Below are 23,194 nucleotides of genomic sequence, written 5' to 3' on the forward strand. Positions count from 1 at the left end.
GCTCGTGCACGTCACCTCCACTGCATTCACACAGGGATTCGGGGACCCCCATTCTTGTAATTGGTGGGGGTCCCAGTGGTCAGAACTGGAGCGTTAACCACCTCTGCTGTGGATCAGCTACACACAGGGGTTGAATATCTGATTGTTTTCTATAGTAACTTGAACCCAGTCTAGACAATCATCGGCTAAATACAGCAGCAGCACAAATCTCCGCCGTCCGGACAGATTGCTGCAGCGTATCACCGCAAGGTCAAGTGTTTTATGCCGTTTTTTAAGCGAAAATGGCCTCGCAAAAAAGAGAATAATTATCAGCCCTTAGTGAGTTCTCTGATCCATGCCTGAAAACAAAAAAACTGCATAAAAAATCAGAACATGTGGCTGTACCCATAGGCTGGTTTCACATCTGCGGCAGAGCGATCCGGCCACCAGATGCAAAACCGCAGCGCAACCTGCATATTTGCCTGGTAGCAGCCGTATCTCTGCCGGACCCCATTATAGTCAGAGAACGGGTCAGCCTCCTCCGCAGGTGTGACACTAGCCTTTGGGCTCTTGCACACGACCGTATGCCCTCCGAGACATACGGTCTTTGATCGGGTCATATGTTCCGGAGCGACGTTGATCGTGCCCACGGGAGTACACAGCATCATAGATTACAATGATGCTGTGCACGTCAGGCTGCCCGCAGGGCTATTGTCCCGCACTCCTATGATCTTATGAGGGCATACGGTCTCGGAGGGCATACGTCGTGTGCAAGAGGCCTTAGGCTCACAGAGGATTGCCTATGCTGGAGAAGTCTAAGAATATGTTGACGTATGGTGGATACGCTGTCATCACGGAATTTCATGTGGCAAATCCACGGTTTTGTTCAATGCCAGCAACGTGCAGAATATTTTAGGACATCTCACCCACACGCTGCTTTAAGAATCTGCAGCGTAAATTCACCTGCGTTGCGGAAATCGGCAGCATGTCAGCTTAGGCCTCGTTCACATTTCTGTGTCCGTTTTGACATCCGTGAAAAAATCGGTGCATGTTTAATCCATGAAGATGTCTGTGTTTGGTCCGTGCGTCCATATTCCACGGACACTGTTAGGCTGAACGTTAATTTCCAGAGCAGCTCCTATCAGTGGTCAGTGCACACGGCCGTTGTTTTGGTCCACATCCGAGCCACAGTTTTGGCGGCTCGGATGCAGACCCATTCACTTCAATGGGGCCGCAAAAGATGCGGACAGCACTCCATGTGCTGTCCACATCCGTTGCTCCGTTCTGTGGTCCGGAAAAAAAATAATATAATCTGTCCTATTCTTGTCCGCGTTTTGCTGACAAGAATAGGCAGTTATAATAATGTCTGTCCGTGCCGTTCCCTATTGTGCATGTCTCCTTAATTTTTTCACTGACCCACAATCGGTAAAAAAAATACTGGTGTGTGAACAAACATTAAAATCAATGGGTACGTGTGCTGTACGTGGTAAATGCGCACAGCACACGTCAGTGAAAGACGGAAATGTGAATGAAGCCTTATGCTGCATTGTGTCCAGCTCTCCGTCCAGCACTAAAACTTTCCTTATTCAGCGAATCGGCATGATGAGGACATGTGGGGTGTTCACCGCAGATTTCACCCTTTGCAATGGAGAGGGGGACATCCACAGCCATTTTTTGTGGCAAAAACCTCATGCATGTTTTTTTTAATTTTCCGTCACGTGTGGACGTCCCCTAAGGCGTGTTTCATGCTCCTGTAGTATGCACACTTTTCAGGGTCTGTATTACCCGCTGGAGGTCCGAGTGTTAGGCTACTTTCACACTAGCGTTTCTATTTTCCGATATTTAGATCCGTCATAGGGTCTCAATACCGGAAAAAAAAAAACCACTTCCGTTTTGTCCCCATTCATTGTCAATGGGGACAAAACGTAACAGAACGGAATGCTCCAAAAAATGCATTCCGTTCCATTTAGTAGTGTTCCCATACCGGAGAACAAACCGCAGCATGCTTGACGGTTTTCTTTCCGTCATGGGATGCGGAGCAAAACGGATCCCTCATTAGCCACAATGCAAGTCAATGGGGATGCAATCTGACACAATAGAAAACGGATCCGTCCCCCATTGACTTTCAGTGGAGTTCATGGTTGTATTATCAGTAACCAAAGCGTTTTTGCTGAACCCTGCCGGATCCAGCAAAAACGCTAGTGTGAAAGTAGCCTTATAGCAGTAATATGTAAACTAAAGTGCAAGTGTATCATGGCCATGTGAAACTAGCCTGAGCCTGGCCGTGCGGGTTTTCATGTATTAATATCGTCCTATATTTAGACAGCATAAAACCAGATGAGACAGCCAGAAACGGAGCCACGTAGATTGTGTGATAAATTTGGCGCATGCTAGACATGAGAGACACTCTTTTCTTCTTTATGCCACGTTTTGCTTGGCCTTCCTTACAACAGTATTTTGTACCATTAATAAATTTGGCGCATGTTTGACCTCACTTTGATGTTTTTTGGTGCATTTTGCTCAGTAAATCTCCTCCAAAGCTTCTATTCTTTGATAAATATTTCTCTTTTTTTATTTTAGGTACAAAAAACTTTTTTTGAACAGTAGTGATGTAACTGTATGGATACAGAGGTAGCAGATGCCTCCAGGCTCTAAGGAATTTAAAGGGAACCTGTCACCGGGATTTTGTGTATAGAGCTGAGGACATGGGTTGCTAGATGGCCGCTAGCACATCCGCAATACCCAGTCCCTATAGCTCTGTGTGCTTTTATTGTATAAAAAAAACCCGATCTGATACATATGCAAATTAACCTGAGATGGGTCCTGTACGTGAGATAAGTCAGGGACATGACTCATCTCAGGTTCATTTGCATATGTATCAAATCGTTTTTTTGCACAATAAAAGCACACAGAGCTATGGGGACTGGGTATTGCGGATGTGCTAGCGGCCATCTAGCAACCCATGTCCTCAGCTCTATACACAAAATCCCGGTGACAGGTTCCCTTTAAAGCGGTTGTCTCCCTTTAGTAAGTTGCATTTATCATGTAGAGAAAGTTAATACTTACTAATGTATTGTTATTATCCATATTGCTTCCTTTGCTGGCCAGATTCATTTTTCCATCACATTATATACTGCTTGTTTCCATGGTTACAGACCACTCTGCAATCCATCAGTAGTGGTCGTGCTTGCACACTATAGGAAACATTGTCAGCCTCTCTGGTGGCCGGGACCATGGGAGCGCACATAGGCTGCAGGGATGTCAAACTCGTGGCCCTCCAGCTGTTGCAAAACTACAAATCCCATCATGCCTGGGCATACTACAGCTATCAGGGAATGATGGGAGTTGTAGTTTTGCAACATCTGGAGGGCCATGAGTTTGACATCCATGGGCTAGAGCCTCTTCCTATAGTGTGCAAGCATAACCACCACTGCTGGATTACAGGGTGGTCTGTAACCATGGAAACGAGCAGTGTATAATGTGATAGGAAAATGAATCCAGCCAGCAAAGGAAGCAATATGGCTAATAACAATACATTAGTAAGTGTCTTTTATTAACTTTCTCTACATTGTACATGCCAGTTACTGAAGTGAGACTACACCTTTAATGATACTTGAACGGCGCCACTACATTTGGCCAATGTGGAGGTACCAGCTTGTGTACAGAGCTATCTCAGTATACAAATGAATATTAGAACGTTTGAAGGGGTTTTCCAAGATTTGAATACTACATGGGCTGAAAAAAGACATCTGTCCATCCAGTTCAGCCTGTTATCCTGCAAGTTGATCCAGACACAGGATAGGTCATCAGTATCTGATTGGAGGGGGTCCGACACCCGGGACCCCCGTCAATCAGCTGTTTGACAAGGCAGTGATTGTTGCGGCCTTCTCTCTGCTTTTCCTAGGCCAGTGATGTCACGTGGCCTAGGAGCAGCTGAGTACCAATCAAGTGAATAGGGCTGAACTGCAATACCAAGCATAGCCACTATACAATGTACGGTGCTCACAGGAGCTCCCCTGCCTTCTCAAAAAAGCTGATCGGCGGGGGTCCCGGGTGTCGGACCCCCACCATTCAGATACCCATCAGTATAAAAATCTCTTTGAATATATATACTGTATATGATCATGTTTATAATTTCTAAACACTATATATAATTATAACAAATACAGTATGTATATATATCATACAGTGACCACAGTTAAAGGGGTTATCCCACGATTAATGCAAAAAACAACTAAATTCAGACATCATATAGTAAACTTCAGTCTTATAAAAAAAAAAAGTTAGAAGCAGCCCTGTACCTCACACGGATCCAGAGATCTCCCCATTCATGGCTCTAATTGCTCTGCTAGATTTATTTCACTGGCAGCTCAAGGGGGCGTGTCCTTCTCTGGTTGGAACTGGTCACCGCTTGCTGCAGTTGAAGGATGGAACTGAGCGTGTGCGACCGCTTCAGCAAGGGAAATAAGGAAAAGTATAAACAGCAGGTGGCGCTATGCAGATACAGTTTAATGTATAACTCAGCGGCTAAACTACATTTTTAATTACATGCAATTACAAAAATATTCAGATTCAGGTGCTGGTGTGAAAAAGGTAGACTATTTTTGTGGGACAACCCCTTTAATAGTTGAGCTGTTTCCCAGTTAGTTTTAGTTTACAGTTTATGCGTTATAGTTGTGATTTATTGCATACTGTACTATACAAGACGTGAGATTTTAGCCAGTTTCTTGGCAATTCTGTTTGCGGCCTGCTTCCTGCTCAGATTGCTCTTATCACAGATCTTGTGCTGTGAGCTGTTGTGTAAGTACATTTTGCATCTGCAATGTATCCGCTTCTATCCTTTTTTACGTTACCTACTCTAATGGCTTTATACCTTTTAGGAATACATTTGTGCTGCCTCAGATATGACATTACAACACAAGCCAGGAACCAGGACTGCACCCTGTCATACCGCACTTGTTCACCACATATACAGAGAACATAAGTATACACACACTCTGACATGTATATACACTACAGTGGGCCTCGCATATCAGGGTTTTTACAGCAAATAGTTGGGAACTAGGAAGCTGATGTGCATATATGGGATACACCTTTCCTACATCCTCCCCTCTTGTCCTAGATGCTTCGTATTTATTGTATGAATGTCTCTACCAGTGATTACTGCTGTATCTCAAGATATAGCGGGGATATGCCACCAATGTCTGAGCGGTAGGATTGATTGCTCACCTCTATCTAGGTGGCTGACTAGTCAGCCATTGACTATAATAAGCCGGCCTGGTGCCCTCTGAAGAAATGGAGATAACATAAGACAGAATGGTATGGCACTTTCCGAGCTCCTTCATTTTAGGGATTGGGGGTCACATCGGTTAGACCTCCGTCAATTAGAGATTGGTGCCATATTCTAGCAATATGCTACCAATGTTTATAATTTAAAGTTTTTTTCCCAGGATTTTAATATTGATGACCTATCATCAGGACAGGTCACCAATATCCGACAACCAGCACCCCCACCGATCAGCTGGTTAAAGGGAAGGCCACACTCCGTGCAGGCGCAAACTTCTCCTTCAATGTTTACCTGCTTGCCGTCGACATCACAGAGGTTAGCAGGTGTAATTACAAGCCGTCCCATTCACTTCTGTGGGACAGCTCCTTCCTATTCAGGTGTAATTACAAGCCATCCCATTTACTTCTGTGGGACAGCTACTTCCTATTCAGGTGTATAAGAACCAGCCGTCCCATTCACTTGTGTGGGACAGCTCCTTCCTATTCAGGTGTATAAGAACCAGCCGTCCCATTCACTTCTGTGGGACAGCTCCTTCCTATTCAGGTGTATAAGAACCAGCCGTCACATTCACTTGTGTGGGACAGCTCCTTCCTATTCAGGTGTATAAGAACCAGCCGTCACATTCACTTGTGTGGGACAGCTCCTTCCTATTCAGGTGTATAAGAACCAGCCGTCACATTCACTTCTGTGGGACAGCTCCTTCCTATTCAGGTGTATAAGAACCAGCCGTCACATTCACTTCTGTGGGACAGCTCCTTCCTATTCAGGTGTATAAGAACCAGCCGTCCTATTTACTTCTGTGGGACAGCTCCTTCCTATTCAGGTGTATAAGAACCAGCCGTCACATTCACTTGTGTGGGACAGCTCCTTCCTATTCAGGTGTATAAGAACCAGCCGTCACATTCACTTCTGTGGGACAGCTCCTTCCTATTCAGGTGTATAAGAACCAGCCGTCCCATTTACTTCTGTGGGACAGCTCCTTCCTATTCAGGTGTATAAGAACCAGCCGTCACATTCACTTCTGTGGGACAGCTCCTTCCTGTTCAGGTGTAAAAGAACCAGTCGTCACATTCACTTCTGTGGGACAGCTCCCTCCTATTCAGGTGTATGAGAACCAGCCGTCACATTCACTTCTGTGGGACAGCTCCTTCCTATTCAGGTGTATGAGAACCAGCCATCCCATTCACTTCTGTGGGACAGCTCCTTCCTATTCAGGTGTATAAGAACCAGCCGTCACATTCACTTCTGTGGGACAGCTCCCTCCTATTCAGGTGTATGAGAACCAGCCGTCCCATTCACTTCTGTGGGACAGCTCCTTCCTATTCAGGTGTATAAGAACCAGCCGTCACATTCACTTCTGTGGGACAGCTCCTTCCTGTTCAGGTGTAAAAGAACCAGTCGTCACATTCACTTCTGTGGGACAGCTCCTTCCTATTCAGGTGTATGAGAACCAGCCGTCCCATTGAAATTACACCTGCTCACCGCTGCGATGTCCACACAAACAAGGGAAGGCTGCACTTGTTAAAATACATGATTACTTATTTTCCCATGGTGCGCCACCATCTTGCGGATGGCGATTCATGTCCCGTGACTTACCGTCCAGCTTCCATTCTGCTTCTATTGACTAGTTGAGAACCAAATCTCTACAACACCAAATATTATAGTAGAAACACTTGTTTGATTTTATTATTAAAAAAAATAAAATCCTAGGAGAATAGCCAAAAAAGAATTAATCATAAATCATATTTTCCCATTTACTCATACTTTACATCCGGACCCTGTGTTTATTTCACATGAAAAAAAAACCCCACAAAAAAATGAGAGAAAGTAACATTTCCAGTGCCTTATAAAATAGAGATGTTTGACATCTGATGGAGAACCTCTTCCAGAACTTAAAGGGGTTCTCAGGGATTTACATATGGATGAACTAGAGATCTGCGGGGGTCCAACTCCTGGCACCCCCACTGATCATCTGTTTGAGGAAGCCGCGGTGCTCACAAGGTCTCCAGTGAGTGCCACGGCCTCCTCGCAGCTGTGCTTGGTATTGCAGCTCAGCCCCATTCACTTCTATGTTGCTAACCTGCGCCTAGGCCACGTGACTGATGAACGGGGCGTCATATGAAGAGGCCTAAGCGCTCAGACTCTTAATACAGCTTATTGGTGGGGGTCCTGGGAGTCGGACCCCTGCCGGTCAGATATTGATGACCTAGCCTTAGGATAGGCTATCAATATGTCAATCCTGGAAGCCCCCCTTAAATGATTTCTCATCTTACTTGTAGCCAACCTGCTGAACACTTGAGTAGAGTAACAGGCTTGGACCAGTACCAGTAACAGAATTGCACTGGGATGGTAAAAATAACCCAAGACATTTATTAGAGAATCTCGTTAGAGACTGTATCAGTTCTGCTGCTCATAGCATGGCCAGGGGGTTGATAGCGGGGGCAGCATAGAAAGTCACTAGGTGCTAGAACTAATAAGGCCAATAGATTAATATGTGCTACATGGTTATTAGTTTCTGGACACCCTAACTTTCTTACTAAACGTTTTAGGCCCTAAATATGAGTTTTTAACTTGTCTGCAAACGGCATTTATCATTTTCTGTAGCAATTGCTCTGATAAGTGGATAGACACTTCGGGCCTTTACATTAGCTGCAGTGATGTCCGTAGAGTCGTTTTCTCTCACTCTGCACAGAATAGGAAGTGGCAGATAGCTATGATAGTAATGGTAGAGTTCACTTGCCTCCTGTCAAGCAATCAGTCATCCTGAGTGACAATAGGGTTAATGGGCTGCTGACGGCTTGACAAGTACTGGGTCATCGAGGGGTCCTGTTATGCCACTATGTGTGGTCACCGGCGACCTCCCGAACAAAGCCTCAGTTATCATCAGAACTCTGTATTTTCTGTAAACTGGTGTCAATGTTTTTCGAGATGGAAATGTCAGTAATCATCGTTAACCACGTTACTCAGGTTCTCATTACCTCATCTCCATCATGAAACCCTCTATCTTTCATCTGAAAATCAGCAATTGAATCATCTTTCTGATTCTGTCGCTGATAAGTGGATGTTGATTTAACTCACCAAATGGCATGTGGCTTAGTAGTTGTTCCACAGTGGGATGCTGCCATCTGCCATTAACACCCCTGGCACGCTGAGTACCGCATGTACTGAATGGAAGGAACTCCTGGCGTACAAGACTTCAAATGCAGCTACACAGATCCGAAACTCTAATTATAGTCTATTTACAGGGCAGCTAAATTGCAGCCTCCATCCCTTTGTTATGCGCGGATGACAGGACAGAAAAGCCACACAAAGCTACAAAGTTGCCAGTTTGTTTGGAAGTGTTTGTGGTATCGCACCAATCTACGTTAGAAAAAAATACAGGAAGAGATGAAGGGTACAGCTCAGCCGTCAGAGTACATGCAGTATGTGTAATCTTATGGATCCTTACATGTCACCTATAAAGTTATTTAAATAGATGGTTGTGATCTGCACAAGATAAAGCATTCTAACCACGTCACTTGTGCTGTATAAAAATGGAAAACTACTCAAGTAATACTTAAATATAAAACCTTATCAGAGCATTGGGGTTAATAAGGATCAAAAACAAAACACACACACACATATATATATATATATATATATATTCTTGTCATCAGGACTTCTGCAAGTGCATTGTTTGATATTGCTACAGTCGCATGCGCACAATAATAATCATTTATTAACTTATTGGGGAAATTGCTGGGTGTATGGGAGCTCCTAATCGTCTCGGTAGAATACTGTTGGATTGATACTTTTATAGTGCCACTTGGGGACCAATACAGATGTATGCAAATTCAGCACTTTTTCACTTCCCCGCCACCTGGTCCCCCGGCCGGAGGCCATCGTATTTCAATTCTCTAATGAAACCTCCCACATACCAAAGGAGATAAAATCTGCACAAAGTACAATTTAGTTGGGTAAAAATTCATTGACATCGGGAGATTTCTGCTGCCCTGTCTGAGTAGCATATGATAGAGGGAGAGAAGCTGTGCTCTGCGGGATAATTTAGCAGGTGATTGTCAGGAAGGAACCGTTCCTTCCAGGTAAGCGCCTGCTCGTCAGTGAAGGAGACTGCTGCATATACATTCAGCAATCTCCTCCACAGTGTGGGGAGGAGCAATCAGTAATGCCATTGCTCGTCCCCGGCAGCAGAGCGTGTTTAGATGGGATGATCTGTTGCGTTTCACTCGTTCTTCAGGTAATCAGAGGCACTTTTAAACGGCTAGATAATCGCTAAGGAGCGTTTTTATGAACGCTCGCTATCAATTATCTGGCGGATTCTCGGCCTTAAATGGGTTGTCTGAGTTATTTTTTTAACTGTTTCTAACTAGGCAAATATAAATATAAAATGCACTTACTTTATCTGCAATTGCTCCTCTCACATATGACCTGTGATGTCAGCTTCTCTCCCTGCTCTGATGATGTTTTGTGCACAAGCCTGAGAGAGCAGATATGTGCCTGTACACGAGAGGTCACTGGATTCTTCAGCAGCACAGACTCAGGGCTGCAGTCTTTACTGAGTAGCTGCAGGCAGTGAGGAGACAAATGCTGGGCACAGGAGCTGACAGATTAGAGGAGTTCTGCAGAGCATTGCACAAGAACCGGTAGGGGAAGATCCTGTGTGTATCAGCAGTGTCATTGTACAGCTGGGACTTGTAGTTCTACACATACAACATGCTGCTGAGTCTCCCAGCAGGCAGACATGTCACTCAGGGCAGCACTTGTATTCACTCCCTTTGAATGATGTCCCAGTTACAGAATCTGTATGTGCTTACATCAGTCTAAAGTTTTAGAGTAAAGTAATATGTCTACATTGTTACTAGGAATACTCGGTGGTAGTGCGTGTGGTGGAAAAATGCAGTTGTGGCAAATTGATGTAAAACATTAGTTCCCCATTAATGAATTTTCAGTTATACATTCCAAAAATTGCATTTACAATGGACGTGGGCCTGGTCAAGCTTGCTGAAATGTCATCATTTACAGCAATATTCTAATACAGTGGTCCCTCAAGTTAGAATCTTGGTTCCAGGACGACCATTGTAAGCGAAAATCACTGTAACTTGAGTCGATAACTCTACGGAAAATTTATAATTTGTTCCAAAGACCCAAAATGACATCCTATGATAAGGAAGATTTCAGAAAAATAAGCAGATAACCTAGACAGGAAGTCCGTACATATAACAGTCAGAAATAGATGCCGGAAGTTGTAAATCACTGACTATGATGAGGGAAGGAGCTTCAGGGTCCTGTATAGTACACAGTGTACCCGAAAAATCTAATGGAGCCACTATCACATCAAAACGAGCAGCTGGCACAGACAGATGGCAGTACAGGAGATGTACCACACTGTACGGTAAAGAGGATTTACTTTATACCCATTACAGAGAAATGATCATATTGAATGGGTGGATCTGTGTCTCAGGCATTGTATGCAGAGTCTAGTTTCAACATACGATGTGCCAGGAAAAAACATTGTACGTTGAAAATATTGTATCCTGAGGCCATTGTATCTCGAGGGATCACTGTACAAACCTGTTAGCCAGCTTCCTCCGTGTATAAGTGAGTAGATATCTAATAGAGGAGAGCAGGCTTCAAATCATGATGTTCGATGAAACCCTACCATTGACAAGAAATGACTAGTATTTTGTTGAGAATGTGTAGGAGACCAGTCAAAGGGAATTTGGTATATATTAGAGTATTGCTGAAAATGCTATATTATAACATATGGAAGGTTTGAATATTTCACCATATGAACTGTGTGAATGTGTTTAGCTCATTCTCTCCTGCAAAGTAGATGTTTATTAAAATACCAACTCTGCAAAGCTTCATGGTACAGCACACCTTTCTCATGTCTGTTAGCATGTGCTCCCATCTTATTATTCTTAAAATTGTAATAATATTTGTGCACTAAAACTAATTAAATGTACTTTCATGTTATTTTAATATAACTCATAAACCAGTTGCGTGTAGGCTTAAGGTGCAGTCATCAATGTCTGAAGAGCTACTGTATATATGTTGCTCATATTAACTTGCTAGAAGGGACACGAGACCTGAATATTGCTGGTAGAGATGATCAGGTGCTGTTCCATCTTGCTTTATTAGCTTGCTTCTTGACTTGCTTGATTTATAATGACTCAGAATACAGCACAAGTTGCATTTAGAAATATGTGTCATGCAAATTAGCTCTCTTTCCAAGAAGAAAGGAAAAGCTGAGCCTCTGATGCCACCAAATGTAGGGTATCCTTTAAGTGAAAGCTTTACCTTTTATACAGGCTTACCTGAGGCATAAATTGGATAATAGCTAAGCCAGTACCTCATCTGCAGACAGCTGTTTGAAGGTGACTGCCCCACATCAGTGCAGAAGAAAGCGAAATAGTATCACCCGAATCCTGACGAAGGCCTCTCACCCAGTTAAGTCAGTTTTCTCTGCACTGATAAGGGGCATTCACAGCTGTCTGCAGATGAGGTACTGGTTGAGCCATTATTCAAGTTATGCTTCAAGGCCTGTTTATAACGTTGAGTATTACATAGTAACATAGTTTATAAGGCCGAAAAAAGACATCTGTCCATCCAGTTCGATCTGTTATCCTGCAAGTTGATCCAGAGGAAGGCTACCTTACATCTAGTGCCATCAGAGGCTCAACTTTCTTTTCATTTTGGAAAGCGGTTTAATCTTTTTCCCAGAGGAGCATTGCCTGGCCTATAAGACTTATATCTCCATAAAGAGAAATAGTTCCCACCCGAGCTTACACATGTTTGATGCAGAAATTTCTGCAACTGAAAACCAATTCCATTCGTCTGACCGAGGCTGTTTGTGGCAGCAGAACATGGATACACATTCACATAAATGGAGCTGAAATTTCTGCAACAAAATCTGCCATGTGTGAGAGCACCCCAACTATGAGTATGGCAGGCATAGCAGCTGCTATGGAGCCTAGCAGTGTGTGGGGGGCCTTCCCTGATTTAGGAACTTTTTAGGTGAGGAGTAGCTAAACGTTACTATGGAGTATGGAGGCGGAGAGACATTTAATGTGCACGCATATGGGACAGAATAAAACAATTAAAATGACAACACTTGTGTCTTCCAAGATTGTTGATGTTGATTAGCATGGCAGAGTAGGGATCAATTTCTAGTTATGCAGTTGGTCCTCATGCATCTTTGTTAGGCCTGCTTCACACTGGCGTTACTGGTTCTGGCAGGCTGTTCCAGCAGCGCACGGCTGCACGCGGTAGTTACGGAACAGCATTCCGGAACCAGTGACGCAAGTGTGAAAAAGGCCTCCTACTGCTTGCAATTAATTAAGATTCAGAAAGCATGTTATCTTAAATTACATATAGTAAAATAACATAGCTAATAATCTGCTTATTGGTTGTGGTACATAAACCCAGTGTGGTACATTAATCTGGCTCTGTGTAGATAACCTGTCCATAGGCTTCGCTAACAATAGAGATAGAAATGAAAACTTTTCTTAACTCTCAAATCTCAAGTTTCTCTCTATAAAAAAAAATTAAATTTTTTTTTTTTACATTTTTTTTTATTTTACAATTATCAGCTGGTTCTCTGCCAGAAACAAGTTCCAGACTGCAGCATTTTATTGTATATTTACTATTACATTAATTTGTAATCAGCCTTTTTGAGAATTTGTATTCATTTTATGTTGTTCCATTTTACCATCTTCTGAGAGACATACTATTTGTAGCTTAGTTTTTAGATAAAGCACATGCATGTCATTATTTTTCTAATCTTGACATCTTTCATAATTTTTTTTTCCAGAAAACTATAACTATGCATCTTCCAATTTAAGTGCCAGCCTATCACTGGGTGTGATGAACTCTTCATTATCAACTTCATGCCATGGTGTTCAGTCATCAAACCCAATCATTTCCATTATTCCATCAGCAAGTAATTTATCTGGATATGGAGGGAATCCTGAGAATGAAGCCTCTGGATACTACTTATCTCCGAATGTAAGACCTAATGGAGCACCATTAGAAAGTCCTAGAATTGAAATCACTTCTTGTCTGGGGATTCATAGTGGCAATAACCAGTTTTTTCATGAAGGTGATGTGGAAGAATCCATACCTAAACGAACACTTTCTACCTGCTACGTTGAACTTACCAAATGTTGACACATATCGAGACCCTTCTTGCTTGAGTCCAGCAAGCAGTTTGTCTTCCAGAAGCTGTAACTCAGAAGCTTCCTCTTTTGAATCAAATTATTCTTATCCATATACTTCCCCTCAGACCTCTCCATGGCAGTCACCTTGTGTGTCCCCCAAAACCACTGAGCCAGATGAAAGCTATCACAGAAATATGGTGGCCTGTAATTTGGTAAATTCACCAAGGCATTCCCCATCTACATCTCCCAGGACAAGTATTTCAGAGGAAAATTGGCTCACTGCTCCAAACTCACGCCCTACATCTCCATTCAAAAGAAAGTATAACATTAATGGAAGGCAGACCTCTTACTCGCCACACCACTCGCCTACTCTATCTCCTCACAATTCCCCCAGAGTTAGCATCACCGAAGAGACCTGGCTAGGGAACACTCACCAGTATACAAATTCGGCTATTGTGGCAGCTATTAATGCTCTTACCACTGACCCCATAGATATGAATGATGGCATTCCAATTAAATCCAGGAAAACAGCACTAGATCACACCCCAACCATGGCTCTAAAAACAGAGCCCATTTGTGATGACCATGACACTCTGTCACTAGCCACTGATTTGCCATCAGAAGACTTCTATCACATCAGGAAAACGATGTCTTGTGATCAATATTTGTCAGTACCACAGCATCCTTATCACTGGGCCAAACCAAAGAACATTTCCCCAACATCCTATATGAGGTAAGACATTAAAATAAGAGGTTTTTAATATTAATTTGTAAAAGTGCACATTAAACTGTTGTATTTGTTTCAGTGTAAAATTAAATGGTCCAACTGTAGATTTTTGAACAATTTGTTAACTACAAAGATGCGTCATATTATGGCTAATGAATATGTTTCTGCGTCAGTTGTTGTTCCTCCAATGAAACTGTAGGGCGAGATACATATTGTACAAATTTTACAAACTCTCTACAAATTTAGGGTCCATTCACGCTTCCGCAAATGGGTCCGCATCCGTTCCGCAATTTTGCGGAACGGGTGCGGACCCATTCATTTTCTATGGGGACGGAATGGATGCGGACAGCACACAGTGTGCTGTCCGGACCCGCATTTGCGGAGCGCGGCCCCGATCGTCGGGTCCGCAGCTCCGCAAAAGATAGAACATGTCCTATTCTTGTCCGCAGCTATGGACAAGAATAGGCATTTCTATAGGGGTGCCGGGCGGGTGTGTTGCGGATCCGCAATTTGCGGGTTTGCAACACACCACGGACGTGTGAATGGAGCCTTAAAGTGTGCTTCCAGTAAAAAGTTTATGTAAAGTACCAATGTAAAACTTTTCCATTGAAATATTTTCTCTATATTCCTAATTCACTAGTTACCATTCTAGTCTGCAAGTGAAGGTGCAGTTTGGTCACAGTCACTCTTTCTACAAGCCTACTAGCTCACATTACACCCCCCCTTCTGCCTTCACGCTCTATATTGCTACTACATGTGTATGGCCAGCATTAAAAAGGCAGTTTAAGAAAAGTTGGAGTAGCTGATTGGTGGGCCAGCTATTATTTACAGATGGATTGTCTTCATGAGATAACGCCTTTAAACTTTGACTGATGGGTCAAAAAATGAGCTGAAATAGAACGAAGTGTTCTTAAGGTGGCCGTACACTAATATTAGATAGAAGTTGGTTGACAGTTGACCAAACTGATGCATAGTCATTTTGCAGACACGGCCATACGCATTTTAGTCCATATTAGCTGTTGCAGTTGTTTAAACTGGCCATGCGTGTTCAATGAGACCAGGCGATGGAGGAAAGATCTTTTTGGGAATGTTCTTTTAAAGAAACATCTGTCAGGCATGAATCATTGACAATTTCAAGCATAGCCGACTTCTTTTTGGATGATAATGGTCTGTCGGTGGTCGGCTAAAATTATACTGTAATTCACGTGACGAACAATCATTTTGGTTGGAATCGTCTGTTTTATACAGATGTGTATAGCATCAGTACTTGACCTGCATCTATAGGGGAAAACTGCAGTCATGAATTACTTTAAAGCCTTACAGATATTTACAGGACACCAGTGATGATAGAGCTCAGAACAGACAAATGTCAATGGTAAATGCCTATTTTGTATTCTAGTTAGGTTTGTGATGGATTTGTTTGCATTTGTCATTTTTCCATTTTTGTCTCTGTGGGAGGAGGTTAGTTGTGTGCACCTGCCAATTGACATTTGTGTAGGGACAGGTAATTAACCTACAGTTAAGGCTGGGTTCACATCACGTTTTTCCCATCCTTTTAACGTATACGTTAAACGGATGCCTCAGACTGATGTCATACCGTGGCATCCATTCACCATACATATACTTTTTTTGCCATTGTAAAAAAATTATACTTTTTTTAACCGGACTGTGCAGGATACAAGAACATGCTCTGCGCTGCGTTTTTGTAAACGTGATGTGAACCCATCCTAACTTGGTAAGAGATACCTGTTGTGCAGAAAATATAAGGGGTCATTTACTAATCTGAAATATGCCTAAATTAGTCGTATTTCAGGTGCAGATGGCAGCGCAATGGTTAGTTGCACCACTTTTTGCGACTTTTCCCCGCACATGCCAGGTCTAAAATTGTGGGTCTCATTCATCATTTTCTAAGCCTGCTTTAGGTTTAGAAAATGGTCTAAATGTAAGACAGCTTGGAAGCTGTCTTACATTTAGAACTGGCGCTGGATGCGTTGAAGTTATGGAGAGGCCTGCGCCTCTTGTTAACTTCAGCCTACGGAAAGACAGTAATTGATGGCACAGACCTACGTTCCTTCAGGTCAGGCACTATTAAGGCTCCATTCACTCCATAAGTCCGCAATGTGTTTTGCGGATACACGGAGCCACGGATCCGCAAAACACGGAAAGCGGCAATGTGCGTTCCGCATTTTGCGGACCGCACATTGCCAGCACTAATAGAATATGCCTGTTCTTGTCCGCAATTGCGGACAAGAATAGGACATGTTCTATTTTTTTTTGTGGAAACGGAAGCACGGATGCGGAAGTGTGGATCCGCAAATGTGGATGCGGACAGCACATTCCGGCCCCATTGAAAATTAATGGGTCTGCACCTGTTCCGCAAAATTGCGGAACGGATGCGGATGCATTTTGCAGACGTGTGAATGGACCCTTACTCTGCACTGTTTTTTGACCTGCGTTTACTTGGACTTCAAACATGGATGCAGTCCAGGTACTGCCCGGCAATCAGTGGTAAGTCGTAACCCACGGCTCAAGCCGCACATGTAATATCACCTTTAGTATCAGGTTTCAGAGACTAGATTCACCTGTCCCTAACATTTATTTATATGTGTCTCATTTTATATATTATGATTTTCCCGTAGAGGTTACAGCACATATATGGTTGCTTCTATTAAATATACAATATAAAATATATTTTGTACAATTTATTAGTTGAAAGCTTTGATATTTGACTGCGGGACAGATGAGTATAAAAATACAAGGCCGCGAAGTATAGTCAGAATTAAGTAATTTTCCGTAGTCACAGATGTTAACAGCGTTGAAAGTCCCCATTTAATGAAGGCAGGAGCTGCAGATCATGAAACACTTGATGTATGAGGAACATATGAAACAGATAAAGACATTGCATTCTTAAGTCAGAATTAAGGCATACACATTCCACGTCTCTAAAAAACTATGTATCACATTTTAGACAGGTTATTATCCCATTTTAAAGAAGCCCCCATTAGAATTGAAGGTTTGTTGGCTTCCAAACTTACCTTGTTCCCTATGAGGATATTGTCTGCATATTTCCATTTCACTCCCCGAAATACATAAATCTCAATCAAAGGGTAGAAAAAGCATCAACTTTATGCCTTTGTAGCTTGAAAATATATTGTCTGGCAGGCTCCCTAGGCAGGGAGGGGGTTAAACAATGAAATGATAGCGACCATGAAGTGGAAGTTTGTTATATGGTCGCCTATTCTGTGCTTTTTCAGAAGCCGAATGTGTCAAATATTTACACTGCTCAAATTGATCTTTCTGCTTCCACATCTGGGCCTATGTGACTCATGCAAACAAGAATCGTAAGACTTTACATGTGCGTTACTGCGTATATGTGAGAAATAGCTTCTCCTCATGTTCCCATCATGTGTTTTTTCATATGTACACATACAGTTTCCTTGTATATGTAAAAAAGTTAAGTTTTTCAGCCCTTTAAAAGATTTACATTGAGATTTTTGCAATCTGTCCATTGAAGCATTTGTAGTGATTTGTAAGTTTGTGTCCCCTTATTTAGAGAGGACGTGTCAGCCCTCCTGACATGTCGTCTTAATAATTATTTTTCTTATAAAAATAGCCTGGGCAACTTTTCGTAGTTCCTCTGTCACATTCTGAAATCAGTGCTGGGTTCGTAGGTACATACAAATTTGACTATAGGAATGGTAATCCCCGTTGTCAGTTTATTCATACATTTCTATGAGGATTACCAGTGCAATGGCACAACACAACATTATATGACAAGATGCTCCAGGATTGTTATTTCATGGGAAATAGTTATTTACCAAATCAGACATGTCAAGCAAATCGACAGGTCCTCTTAAAGGTGTTTTCCATATAGCAATGTGCTTAGATAATTATTGATGAATAATCCATCCGTTTAAAGTCCCACACAACCCCACTAAGGCCCCTTTCACACAAGCGAGTTTTCCGCGCAGGTGCAATGCTTGACATCAGTTCTGCGTTGCATGAAAAACGCAGCATGTTCTATATTCAGCGTTTTTCACGCAGCCCTGGCCCCATAGAAGTGAATGGGGCTTCAGTGAAAAACGCATCCACAATTCACTGATGGTTGCTAAGAGATGTTGTTTGTAAACCTTCAGTTTTTTATCACGCGCGTGAAAAACACATCAAAACACATTGCACCACGTGGAAAAAACTGAACAACTGAACCCAATCACAGACAAAACTGACTTCTGAAGAAACGACAGGATGTTGGCTTGAAAACGCTAGAGCCCCAGGGGCATGGGGGGTGGGATTGCGTAACAAAGCACAAGTAACCGCAATGGCTATGGGCCGAAGAATTGTGCAAAATTTCAAAATTGTACTCCTAAAACTGTGGGAGGAGTAGCACTCTATTGAAAATCAATTAGAGAAATTTGATTGGTTGTTGGTGGCTCCACCTACTTTTTCTTAGCTTGAAATGGAAACACCCAGTGACCACATCTGTGATATTTGAGGTCCTTGACATCGATAATGTGAGAATGGCAGCATTTTTAGTTTTTCCCATTTAAATCAATAAAAAAAATCAGTTTGGCTCCACCCACTTTTTAAATTTGAATTCCAGTCACCCATCTACCGAATGTACCAAGTTTGAAGACCCATTAACAGTGTGAGAATGGCAACAATTTAAATATTCCCATTGAATAGCAATAGGTAATATTGATGGCTGTTTTAAGCTCCGCCCAGTTTTGCAAATTTTAACCCCAGTCACCTAGTCATGGTCTGTGCCAAGTTTGGGGCTTCTGGCTTTAAAACTGTGAGAATGGCAGTATTTGAAAGTTTTACATTGAAGTCAATAGGCAAAAACTGATTGGCTGTTTTAGGCTCCACCCACTTCTCCTAACTTTTGACCGCAGTCACCCAGTGAGTAATTGTGCCAAGTTTGGGACACTTGGCATTTAAACTGTGATAATAGAAGCATCTTATCTTTTTTTTTCATTAAAGTCAATAGCTGAAATCAGATTGGCTGTTGTTGGCCCGCCATTTTTTCCTAATTGTGAACCACAGTCACCCAGTGACTAACACTGAAAGGTTTGGGACTTATGGCATTTAATGTGTAAAAATGGCAGCAGTTTTATTGATTGGTTGTTGGTGGCTCCGCCCACTTTTTCTAACCTTGAAATGGAAACACCCAATGACCACATTTATGATATTTGAGGTCCATGACCTCAGTAATGTGAGAATGGCAGCATTTTTAATTTTTCCCATTTAAATCAATCAAACAAATGTGATTGGTTGTTTTTGTCCCCGTCCACTTTCCTGTATTTTAATCCCAGTCCTCCAGTGACCAACTGTGCCAAGTTTCAGGACCCTGCCATTAACAGTCTAAGAGCAGCGGCAGTTTAAAATTTCCCATTTAAACAAATGGCTGAAATTTGATTGGCTGTTGTAGACTCCTCCCAATTTTTATAAATTTTAACCCCAGTGACCCACGGTGCCAAGTTTGGGTATTCTGGCTTAAATACTGTGAGAATGTCAGCTTTTTAAATTTTCTCATTGAAGTCAATAGGGAAAATCTGATTGGTTGTTTGTGGCTCCGCCCACTTTTCTTTTTTAGAGTCCCTGAAATGTGACAGAAATTTTCAGGTTGACCCCATGACTAAGTGACCCAAGTTTGGTGAGTTTAACTTTAAAGCTGTACGAGTGGCAAAAGTTTACAATTTTCCAATGAAAGTCTATGGCAAAAAAGTGGGGTCTTCGGGGAGCCGCCCCACGGGCACGGAGGGTGGGATCGGTTAACAAAGCACAAGCAACCTATTCGGGTATGTGCCGAACAAGTGTGCAAAGTTTGATAATTGTACTCCTAAAACTGTGGGAGCTGTAGCGTATAAAAGCTAAATTTTAATTGGCCGTTGCTAGCGCCGCCCACTTATGGGTGTTCCCCCCCAAAATTCACCTTTTTATTTTGGTTGACACCAACAATATTTGGTCCGAGTTTGGGGAGTGTAGCTTCAAAACTGTGCGAGTGGGAGCGATTTAAAAAATTTTTCCTGTCAAAGTCAATGGCGAAAAAGAGGTCCTCGGTGGTCCGCCACAGGGGCCCAGAGGGTGGGATCGCTTATTAAAGCACAAGCAACTTACTTGGCTATAGGGCGAAGTGTGGAAAGTTTGGCGTATGCACTCCCCAAACTATAAGAGGGGGGGGGGGGGGGCGGAGAATAATAATATTAAGCTGAAATATAAAGAAAAAAAATCAAAGAACAATATGTTACAGGCGGTGCGCTCCTTGTCACTGCGCGATCCCGTCTCTGGCTCCCGCACTCAGCCGGCGGCTTTCCTCTCCCTGTGCATACGCCGGGCGCGCTCGCACATGATGGAAAAGCCCGGCGCATGCGCAGAGAGAGGAAGGCGGCCTGGGTGAGTGCAGGACTTGCACGATCCCAGCCTCACAGCAGGATGTCAATCACAGTGAAGGGAGGAGGGGTAAGGGGCGGGCTCAGCTTGACTTAAAGCAACTAGGACGCTGCCCCCTTGACTTCAAGCTGACTCTGAGGATAGCAAAAGCACAGATTAAAACAGTGTTTTTATAAAGAATACAACAACTAGTGGAGGAATGAAAAACATGATTAAGAACATACTGGGGGCTACTGTAAGGTAATGATGTTGGTTTAAAATGTGGAGGTGACGGGTTCCCTTTAACCTTCTGATCATGCTTAGCTACAGTGCTGCTAATAATTAATTATTCATACCCCAGGCAAATTTTGACCTAAAAGTTCTTTTATTCAACCAGCAAGTAACTTTTTGACGGGAAATGACCTAGGTGTCTCCCAAAAGATACTAAGACGATGTACAAGAGGCATTATTGGGGGGGGGGGGGGGGGGATTCTCAGCTTTTATTTACATTTGAGCAAAAAGTGCCCAGTCCAAAATTATTCATACCCTTCTCAATAAACAATAGAAAAGCCTTTATTGGTTATTACAGCAATCAAACGCTTCCTATAATTGCAGACCAGCTTTTTGCATGTCTCCACAGGTATTTTTACCCATTCATCTTTAGCAATGAGCTTCAAATCTTTCAGGTTGGAGGGTCTTCTTGCCATCACCCTGATCTTTAGCGCCCTCCACAGATTCTCAATTGGATTCCATCTGGACACTGGCTGGGCCACTCCAAAACATTAATGTTGTTGTCTGCTAACCATTTCTTCACTACGTTTGCTGTGTGTTTTGGGTCATTGTCATGCTGAAATGTCCACTGGTGCCCAAGGCCAAGTTTCTCTGCAGACTGCCTAAGGCCTCTTTCACACTTGCGTTGTCCGGATCCGGCGTGTACTCCACTTGCCGGAATTACACGCCGGATCCAGAAAAACGCAAGTGTACTGAAAGCATTTGAAGACGGATCCGTCTTCAAAATGCGTTCAGTGTTACTATGGCAGCCAGGACGCTATTAAAGTCCTGGTTGCCATAGTAGTAGTGGGGAGCGGGGGAGCGGTATACTTACAGTCCTCGCGGCTCCTGGGGCGCTCCAGAATAACGTCAGAGCGCCCCATGCGCATGGATGACGTGCCATGCGATCACGTCATCCATGCGCGTGGGGCGTCCTGACGTCACTCTGGAGCGACCCGGGAGCCGCATGGACGGTAAGTATGCTGCTCCTCCGCTCCCCACTACACTTTACCATGGCTGCCAGGACTTTAGCGTTCCGGCAGCCATGGTAACCATTCAGAAAAAGCTAAACGTCGGATCCGGCAATGCGCCGAAACAACGTTTAGCTTAAGGCCGGATTCGGATCAATGCCTTTCAATGGGCATTAATTCCGGATCTGGCCTTGCGGCAAGTCTTCAGGATTTTTGGCCGGAGCAAAAAGCGCAGCATGCTGCGGTATTTTCTCCGGCCAAAAAACTTTCCGTTACGGAACTGAAGACATCCTGATGCATCCTGAACGGATTTCACTCCATTCAGAATGCATTAGGATAAAACTGATCAGGATTCTTCCGGCATAGAGCCCCGACGACGGAACTCTATGCCGGAAGAAAAGAACGCAAGTGTGAAAGAGCCCTAATGTTGTCGTTGAGAATCCTCATGTATTGCTCTTTTTTCATGGTGGCGTTTACTGTGATTAGGTTCTGTGGTCCATTGGCTGAAAACACCCCCAAAGCATTAAGTTCCCACCACCATGTTTGACAGTGGGGATGGTGTTCTTTGGGTTGAAGGCTTCCCCTTTTTTACGCCAAATGAAGGAAACATCATTGTGACCAAACAATTAAATTTTTGTTTCATCTGACCATAACACAGAAGACCAGAAGTCGTCTTCTTTGTCCAGATGAGCTTTTGCAAAGGCCAAGAGAGATTTTCTGTGCCTTTTCTGGAGAAGTGGCGTACTCCTTGGTCTGCATCCGTAGAACCCAGCAGTGTGCAGTGTCCGTTGGATTGTCTGCCTTGAGACATTGCCACCAGCAGAGCCCAGATTCACCAGGATGGTCTTGGTGGTGATCCTTGGATTCTTTTTCACCTCTCTAACTATCTTCCTGGCCAGCACAGGTGTAACTTTTGGCTTCTGACCACGTCCTCTGAGATTTTCCACAGTGTGGAACATCTTGTATTTTTTAATAATATTTTGCACTGTAGCCACTGGAACTTGAAAACATTTAGAAATGGCCTTCTAGCCCTTTCCTGACTTGGGAACAGCCACAATGCGCAGCCGCAGGTCCTCACTGAGCTCCTTTGTCTTAGCCATGACTGTCCACAAACCAACTGCAGAGAGCTGCTGTTTTTCACCTGTTGAGTTGATTAAAACAGCTGTTCCCAATTAATCAGGGTAATTAGGATGCTTTAGAACAGCATGGACTATTTGGAATGGTATAGAACTTTTGATTTTCCCACAGACTGTGACCGTTTGTGAAGGGTATGAATAATTTTGGACTGGACACTTTTTGCTCAAATGTAAATAAAAGCTCAGAAATGTGTAACTTTAAGTCAAAATTTGCCAGGGGTATAAATAATTATGGGCAGCACTGTATGTGCTAAATTCTGCTGTCTTCAGGAGGGGGATCAACAATGCCCAGCACC

General features: G+C 43.1%; 1 protein-coding gene across 1 annotated transcript in view; it reads left to right on the plus strand.

Moving 5' to 3' along the window:
• Positions 1–23,194, plus strand: part of LOC122937923 (nuclear factor of activated T-cells, cytoplasmic 1-like) — a 206,036-nt gene that overhangs the window by 11,970 nt on the left and 170,872 nt on the right. The window contains 2 exon segments of the mRNA XM_044293119.1: positions 13,080–13,408; positions 13,410–14,158. Of these exon segments, the coding sequence (XP_044149054.1) occupies positions 13,080–13,408; positions 13,410–14,158 (1,078 nt within the window).

The sequence above is a fragment of the Bufo gargarizans genome, chromosome 5 (genome assembly GCF_014858855.1).
Source record: "Bufo gargarizans isolate SCDJY-AF-19 chromosome 5, ASM1485885v1, whole genome shotgun sequence".
NCBI lineage: Eukaryota > Metazoa > Chordata > Amphibia > Anura > Bufonidae > Bufo > Bufo gargarizans.